This window comes from Cervus canadensis, chromosome 16, assembly GCF_019320065.1.
Source record: "Cervus canadensis isolate Bull #8, Minnesota chromosome 16, ASM1932006v1, whole genome shotgun sequence".
Classification (NCBI taxonomy): domain Eukaryota; kingdom Metazoa; phylum Chordata; class Mammalia; order Artiodactyla; family Cervidae; genus Cervus; species Cervus canadensis.
Window position 1 is genome coordinate 31,220,796 of NC_057401.1, and position 9,272 is coordinate 31,230,067.

The 9,272-nt window shown below is 37.3% G+C and overlaps 1 protein-coding gene across 1 annotated transcript in view; it reads left to right on the forward strand.

Moving 5' to 3' along the window:
• Positions 1-8,817, forward strand: part of OXCT1 (3-oxoacid CoA-transferase 1) — a 158,939-nt gene extending 150,122 nt beyond the window's left edge. The window contains exons 16-17 of the mRNA XM_043489240.1: positions 380-481; positions 6,958-8,817. Of these exons, the coding sequence (XP_043345175.1) occupies positions 380-481; positions 6,958-6,999 (144 nt within the window). The 3' untranslated portion in view covers positions 7,000-8,817. The remainder of the gene's footprint in view (positions 1-379; positions 482-6,957) is intronic.
• Positions 8,818-9,272: the final 455 nt, after the last annotated feature.

A 9,272-nucleotide genomic window follows, 5' to 3' on the forward strand; every position in this document is an offset into this window, starting at 1 on the left:
CCCTGTTTTTCTTTCTCCTTTTTTTTCAGATCATTGTTAATCACCAAATTAAATTTTGACCAAAAGTGTTAGATCTAACAAAAGGAAAGTAGGTTAAAAAAAAAAAAACTGGTTATAATAGTGGCAAATGCCATCAATAGTCAACATTCATTTATTTTCTGGCATCAACAGAGCTCCCCAACTAATTGCCAATTAAAGAGTTGGCGTTTATTCTCACCAAAATATAGTAGTTACAGTTGACATATTTTCATTGCTAATTTTCAGTCTTTTACCCTGGGTCTTTGCTGTCCTCAAAAAACTTGTGAGGTTATTTCTGTTTTGTGCTATAAAATAATTACAGTGATAGGAATAGTCATTGTCATTTTCTTGATTTTGACAGGCTGTGTTTGATGTGGACAGCAAGAAGGGTCTGACTCTTATTGAACTCTGGGAAGGCCTGACAGTGGATGACATAAAAAAGAGCACTGGGTGTGATTTCACAGTAAGTGTTTCTATGAACAAATCCAGCCACTTGTCCTGTACCCCGAGCTTGATTAATGGGTATTTATGGGACATGAACCATTAATTTGTGATCATTTTTGGAGTTGACCTTTGCAGGAACAGGAGTGGAAGGACGGGTGCCTCCAGTGAGAGCAGGTGGGAGCAGGAACAGGCTCTGACTCAGGGGACGGGGTTGGCTCAGGGATCAGAAGCAGGAGGGGGAGGGCCCACCAGGAGCTGCTGCAAACAGCAGGTTGAGCCTGAGCTCTAAGCTATTTGTTGTGACATTCCTTGCAGTCCTCTGTTCTGGGTTATGTATTGGGCACAGCCAAACTTAATTAACTGAAAAATGTGAGCCACACACAGACAGATGATACTTCCATATTTTGAAATGTATCTCTGGAATTTGATTTTCTCTCTGATTAACTTCTTTGCCTGATCATTCCATCTTTGGGCGATCCTTGAATGTTGAGCTTTTAACACCACTGGATTGATAATCACAAAATAGATGATTCCTGTATTTGAAGAAAAACTGCGTGCTTTAAAATTCTGACTTACAAAGCATATAAGAACATCAGGAGTATCCACTAAAATCTCCAAATCCCTTTTTTAAACAAAGAGAATAAAGTTCACAAGGTCACTCAGTTGTGTCCGGTTCTTTGTGACCCCATGGAATGTAGCCCTCCAGGCTCTTATATCCATGGAATTCTCCAGGCAAGAATACTGAAGTCGGTAGCCATTCCCTTCTCCAGGGGATCTTCCCAAGCCAGGGATAGAACCTGCGAACCTGTGTCTCCTGCATTGGCCGGCGGATTCTTTACTACTGAGACCAGCTCGGGCCTGGTAATATAAATAATTGCCTTTTAATATAAGAGCTTATTTATGAATCACCAATCACCAAACTAATGGGATTGAGAAGAGAGTTCAGTCCATTTGGAGTTAATTGAAAGTAAAGGTGAAATGTGTCTGAAAAATGAAGAAATAGACTTTGCTTCTCACATAATTTTTAAGAACAGCTCTACATGTTAAAATGAAATATATTTATAATGAGAAGAAATATTGCAGCTACCCATCCTGGAGAAAGTAATTTAACCAACTGTTAGTCGCTCAGTCGTGTCTGACTCTTTGCAACCCTGTGGACTGTAGCCCATCAGGCTTCTTTGTCCGCAGAATTTTCCAGGCAAGAATACTGAAGTGGGTTGCCTTTTCCTTCTCCAGGGGTCTTCCTGACCTAATGAGGATCAACCTGACCCACTTTGCAGCCAGATTCTTTACCATCTGAGCAACCAAGGAACTTACTTGATAAATCATGCATGTATTTCATACATTTCTTCCTGAGGTACTACATATTTGGATAGTACCTATTAGTACTTAACAAACATCTGTAAACACAGTTGTGCTGCATAATTCACAATCCACATATAACTGTTTCTGGTACTGTGTAAAGGTCTTTGTCTATTAACCTTCTTTGAATTTCCTTTCAGAAAAAAGAAGTCTTCCAACAATTCTTTACATGAAAAGCGCATCTGTAATTAACTTTTTCAGTGACCTCAGTGGGTAACAAATGGGATTTGTTTATAGTTTAACTATTTAGAATTCCTTACTCCAGTGATGAAAGCAAACAGTTCTTCTGCCTTAATTAGCTATTCTTTATAGTTTTTCCCCTCTGTGGATAAGTTAACCTCTTCTTCAGCAGATGACATTTTTGAGACATTCTGTAGAACGTTCAAGTCTCTGCTTCGGAAGGGAATTGTAAAAGAATATCCTCGTTATCAGTTTTTTTTTTAAGTCATATAGGTAAATCAAGAATGAAAAAGATGGATTTTTACTGTTTTTGTTTTGTTTGATACATTGAAAAATATCTCTATGGCCCCTCTCTTATCGCAGTAGCAATCCTCTTCCTCTTTTGGCATTGAAGTATAACTTTGTTTTCTCCAAATGAGGCTGTTGAAATGAAATGTTAATTTTTATGTCAGCATTGCTCTGAAAATGAAAAGGTCTAGTAGTGTCAGCTAGACCATCTCAACAGAAGAACTAGATTTTGAGGATCTAATGATCAGTGGCATCTCTTTAGACTCTAACAGATGAATCCACATGTATCAAATTCTCTGTAAGACTAGAGACTGAAGTGGTCTTATTCGCAAGCTCTGTTTCATAGCTGGGTTATCAGCAAGCTACTTTTAATAATAAAGTACATTGGGAGAGCATCTCTTTATTTGATAATTCAAAAGATAGCTCATTATTATTACTGCCATAGATAGCATTTTATTCTATGTGACTGCATACAACTTACTCAAGATCTTTGTTTGACAAAAGGCCACTCAGCCTTCACTGTATACTGAGAAGTGAACATTTTAGAAAGGAGTAGTTAGCCCAAAGAAAGGTAAAGACCTTGGTCAAAGTAACTATGAAAATGTGTTGGTAAAAATCTGGGCAAAGAATATGGGCAAGGGACTGCGCAAAGGATATAGAATGTGGATGTGAGCTGATGGAGAAAATCCTGAGAATTTCAAAGAAAAAGACAAATATGACAACATCAGATAACAGGACATGACAAAATTGAGGTTTCAGGGTATTAAAAATAATGGTAGTGAAATATTTGAACATTTAAAAAAAATAGAATGACTAAGACTTTCCTGTATGTCACAGTGCAATTAGCAAAAACAGCAAATGTGAAGGGAAAATGTGTCCTTTAGGTCTCACTTGAAATAGCTTCTTAAAAAATTCATAGTAACCATAATGTGAGTAGAAAGGAATTTTCTTTTCAATTAGTAGGAAAGTCTCTGTCATGTTATGTCTGAAACTCCAGAGAAAGCTGTAGACGTTTTGTAAAAGAAATGCAAATATTGACTATATTTCAGGAAACTTCCACGCTTCTAAAATAAGATTCTGGTCAGCAGTAGTTGACAGCAAAAGAAGCCAACCCATAATGGACAGAGGTCTTGTTCCATATGATCGCTCTCCTTCAAAAATGCAATTGTTATTAAGAAAGGGACTTTCCTCTGTATTTCTTGGAGATTGAGTTCCAAATCTATTGAGAGAGATAAACGAGCTGGACAAGCAGAGGTTAAAACATTATCTTATGAAGCCTAGGATGAAGAATGTGGCTTAGATGTACAGCCACATAAGCTTTCCCAATTACAAACCCCTGAAGTGAGAGGGACCTCCACTCGCAGTTATAGGCAGCTTTGAAAAATCAGGCCCTCCACACAGGGGAGAGTCTTTTCTACTGAACTTCTTTCCACGTGGCTGAGAGCCACACAGCACGTGCTCCCTACAGAAGGCTGAGGAAGAAGGGTCAGACTGAGTTCCACACACCCCCAGTTCCTCTGCCCAAATCATTCTTAGGGGACACACTTGAGGCCAGAGTATTACACTGATAAGTGTCCTTCCCCACGAGCAGTGGGGAATAAATGCTTCACACCAGCACTGTTGGTTGGTAAAGCCATACACATGTTCACCCCCTACAAATGCTTGACTGCGATGCTGTGCAAGAATGCTTTTCTATTTTTTTTTTTTATAATTTTAGCTCCAAACATTTTTATGACTAAGGAGTTCTCTGGTTTATTTTTTTCTAGGGCACTCACATTTTGAAAAAAATCTCTCAAATATTCAGAAATAATTCATTTTCAAAGAGCCAAAGTGATATTGCACAGTTCTCATATTAAAGCTGTGACAAGCTAATGAACACGTTAAATTTCTTTACTTCTGGCTATACTTACATCACTCAGAGTGTTACTGCCAGCTACTTCATGGGCCAAATAGAAAGAAAAAGGAGATGAGTTCCCTGGTGGCCTAGTGGTTAGGATTCTGCTGCAGCCCAGGTTCAGTCCCTGGTTGGGGGAACTGAGATCATGCAAGCTGCATGGTGCAGAAAAAAAAAAAAAAAGGAAGGTGGCATCATACCACTTGAATTCCATTATATTCCAAAGTATCTTTTTTAATAAGTAGTTGGTTCAATTGGATATTCATTTCTTTCTTTTCTGATTCATGCTTGAGTTACATAAAATAGGTTTTTCTTTACCACATATATCTGTGGGCCTTTTTGAACTAGAATATTTCTGTTTTATTTTTTAAGTTTTTTGTTTTTTTAATTTAAAAACTTAAATTGAATTTATAGTTGAACATCATGTAGTAGAATAAACTTCCAGAGGTTATTAGTTGTCCATGGTTATTTATTAAACACCCAGTGTATTAATATTAATGTTATAATATATTAAGCTATGAAATATGAATAAAACAGCACAAATTAGTGTAGTTCCTACTCCCAAGGGCCTTGGTCTTTTCTGTAGGTAGGAATACACTTAAACCACCAGTGGCAACAAATCAAATAAGAATCCTACCTGTTTATATATTTGCAGGGGAATCTGAAAAAAGCCAGCTGCAGGCATTCTTTGCCAAGTTGAATAAATTTGTATTCTCAATGTCTATTATGAACTGGTATTACACCAGAATTAAACAGTATATTCTTTGGATTTCAGTGGACTGGGAAGAAAACTTGTTAGCTTATCCTCTGCTCATAAATCATACAGTCCTATGCTTAGCCTGTAGATCAGTTTGGCAGGATAATCTGCTTCAGCTTACCTGGGTTCACCGTGTTGATGAGACTGTGAGAGAACAAATGAAAAATGGTGGATTCGTAGCTGTTTTTTCTTTACAAAAATAGGCCAAGTCAGTGTACCTAAAGGTTCATCTTCTTTTCTGTTAAAAGTCAAGTTCCACGCTGAGGCTATAAAGGTTACTAAGAGCTCGAAATAGGGCCAGCATGACAAGGAGAAGATCAGATGTTTAGTTTGAAAACATCAAGGTGTCCAGTTTCCTTTTAAAGACAATGCTATAAAACACGTATTAGAAAATAAGAAGAGTTTTATCTCATTAAATTATTTCCATAGATGCTCTGTTGTTTAAGAAAAGAAAGTCAAAAAAAAAAAGAAAAGAAAGTCAATTGTTTATGAGACACACTCTCTAAATACTCAGAGCCCAGATATCTTTATTCTTTTTGGTAGAATTGAAGATCTGTGACTTTTGTATATAAACATCTTTTATTTTGTCTATTATTATATATCTGTTCTTGGAGCTGGCAAGTCTGAGTGAGCTCTCATTTATCCTAAGATATGTACCAAGCCATTCTGATCTTTTTTATTCTGGTCATGGCATTTTTAGGTAGAAAAATGGAAGAGAGGACATTAACTTTTGACATTGTGAAGACTTAATAAGAAAATTTACAAATGAATAGCAATATTTAACCTCATCATAGCCAAATAATCGTCTTCTGTTTTTACTACTGACTTATCCTCTATTAGGAGACCTTTCTTCTAGTTCTTTGAGGCTTATATTGGTCCACTCATTCATTCATTCATTTAACAAAATTTTAAGTGTTTATTCTGAAAGATAAGTTAGATCCCCTCCAATTGTCACATCCTTGAAGGGCTCAAAAATCACCTAAATTTTAGTATTCCTTACTGTGCTTTCCATGGAGCCTGTTAACTAAGACTTAATGGATATTTGCCAGATTAAATTTACCTGCTATTACACCTTGAAAGATCCATCAAAATTAAGCCAGACTACTTACCACCAGGGTTTCCCTGGTAGCTCGGATGGTAAAGAATCTGCCTACAATGCGGGAGACCCAAGTTTGATCCCTGGGTTGGGAAGCTCCCTGGAGAAAGGCATGGCAGCCCACTCCGGTTTTCTTGCCTGGAGAATTCCATGGACAGAGGAGCCTGATGGGCTATAGTCCATGATGTCGCAAAGAGTTGGACATGACTGAGCAACTAACACACACACACTGACATTTAGATTTCCTTTTCTACCAGCTTTAGCATTAAATATAGATCTGCCCTCATATTTCTTTTCTTCAAGGCTCCTTGGAATTCATTTGCTATTTGGTATGTTGAACATAATCATAGTTAATGTTTAATATTTTTAATGCTGTTACTTCCTTTTTATAATAACCTGGTATCTTTTTACTGCCTTTTTATCATTTCCACTTTGATTATGAAATTTCTGATAAAAGTGTGTTATCCAAAGACTACATTATCTCTTAACAAAATTGTGAATTGACTGGACCTACTTTAAGGATTTTGAAACTCGTGGCTTGCTCCATGGCTCTGTTCTGAGTGAAGTTTCATCAGTCCCAGAGCTCAGGGGGCTGTTCGGGAGAGTTTGGTTATCTGGGCCCTTGTTCATCTCCTGCTGCTCCTCCTCCACCTCCTCCTGGTTGCAAGTCTTAAATATCTTTAAGAGCTCTAATGCAAGAAGGTTGAGAACTACCAGATACACAAAATGTAAATGGATAAAAGTGTTCTTTTTCTCAGTGGCTCAAAAGGGAAAATAATGAGGAAACTCCAGGTGAGGTCTATGGCAAGACTACTTGTTGCCTACATCATTCAGTTTTGGAAACTCAAAGCAGAGATGTTTTCTACCATGAGGTTTTTTCGTAAGTCCATAATTTTTTTTTTCTCTTTCTTTTACCAGGTTTCACCAAAACTCATACCAATGCGGCAGATCTCAACTTGAAATGTGTAGTAAACCATTGTTCTAGGCCGTGTGCTCTTCATTTTAACCACATAGGAGTTTATTAGAAGGACATCAGTAATCATAATTGTATATCTTACAAAGTTTTTGTCTGGTTTTCTTGTAGCATCTTACTGCTTTTATAGCCATATAGATTTTGTTCTCTTCAGCATGCTATGGCATTTTAATGAATAACCAAAAGGAAAAATATATATGCTTAGCTTATTTGTTTTATAAGTTCTGAGAAGGTCATGTTTACAGTTGGTGCTCACATTGGATTTATCTTCATCTTCTGTGGTAGATACATTAAATTGTGCACAATTTGTACCAAGATGGGCCTTTAGGGAGAGTTTCATTGATATACTTTCCCTCCTAACTAAATCATGACATGTAGAAAAAAAGAAAGAGGGAGAAGAACTCCACTCAGAGAATACCCAGGGCAGCATTGTTCTAGTTCTAAAAGATAACATTTGTGTGGATTGAATTAGGAGAAATGTTGTCTTAAAGATTAGGTTTTTCCTTCAGCCTTCTCTGTCTTTTCTTTTGGAGCCTCTGACTTTGTGATTACATCTTAATGCATCCCTTCTCCCTCCCCACTTTTGGTAACTAAAATAAATGCCCAAGAAGGCAAACAGGAGCATCTCTGTGTGAGAGAAGTAACCTGGTTTGTGGGAGAGACCGAAGGGTGTAGAGTCTATTGGTGCTGACATCCAACCAAGAAGTTGCCTTTATAAACAAACCAAATAACTACCTGTGCTTTGCCAAAGATGACAGTTTTTTTTTTTTTTTTTTAGGAAGGCTAACTGATTAGTCAGTTTTCTCATTTTCAAACAGTGCAGTGTTCCTGTATATCCAGAAGGATCCTTAGAAGTCTTTCTCTGTGGTTTTGTGGGCTTCTTGGATAATACCTCCTCTTAAACTAAGAGGAGCTGTGGGATAATTTATCATGAACCTGCAGTAACAATGACAGGAGAGGTTTAGTTTTTTATTTTTTATTTTTTTTAAGAATTCTTTCTTTTCAGGGTCTCTTTTTTCTTCTCGGGAAAGTTTCTAAATATTGAATGCCTTTTTCTACAGAACAGTGTTCTTTCTTCTACCCAGGCTTCTTCCTTGAACAAAATACTTTTTATTCAGCTTTATCAAACTAGGGAAAATAATGATGAGCAAATCCAGGGTTTGAAGCGCAGTGAACTCATCCTTAGAAAATAAACATGGTAGATTAGATTTTGTAAGGACCTCCTCCTCCGAGGTATCCTCAGTTATCAAACAGTTCCCCAGGGGCTCTACCAAGCATCCTGGGTATCAAATTGGAGAGAAGTCCAGGCACCCTGAAGACAGGGCAGATTGCTGTCCTCTGGACAGAGGTACGCATGTTACAGTGCAATATATCATTCCTCTCATACCAGATATAGGCATTTCTGCAAGTTTTTAGCTAATGGCTGTCATTAAATTCACTTTCTCTTCAGATACAGCTACAGTTCTGTCATTTTAGAGGAAAGAGAGGAGAAGCACACTCCATATATAAAATGGTCTTTCTGGCTGGCTGCATGTTTGAAAGCTTCCTCTCCCAATACTGGTAAAATGGACTTTCTAGAGAATTTTCATGGTCTGGAGAATAATTTACATCCGTGTTAGAGTTATGGTTTGAAAAATGTATGATGTTGATGGTTGCTCTATTTGTAAACTTCTTCTGTGATTCTAAGAAAGCTCCTCATGTTGAGTGGCAAATTCTAAGTAGATTACTTTATATTCTTGATTAAAGAGTACCATAGGTGTTAGGAAATGCATTAAGAACCACAATAAATATTCCCAATGGATGTCGATCAGTGTGATTGTCCTTTTTCTCATTTGGGAATGGTTTAAACGTGGGAATGATACAACAGAGATTGGTGTGATAGCCAATAATAAAGTTAGCACACTTTACCACTTCTAATCAAGTGACTGTTTTTTCTTTTGCTCTTGTCCAAGAAAAGATGTTATCCTTCATGAAGGAACAAGTGAAAATGTTTACCTACATGAATTCTGACTTTGCTCCTTGTCAGAGTCAATCATTTATTTGTCTATAAAAATTGATTATCCCAGATTTCCATGTGTTATTATTTATTCGCATGTATCTAACATTCCTTTGTTGTTGCTGTTTAGTTGCTGAGTTGAGTCCGACTCTTTTGAGACCGCATGGACTGTATTACACCAGGCTTCTCTGTTCATGAGATTCCCAGGCAAGAAGCCTGAAGTGGCTTGCCAATTCCCTTCTCCAGGAGATCTTCCAGACCCAG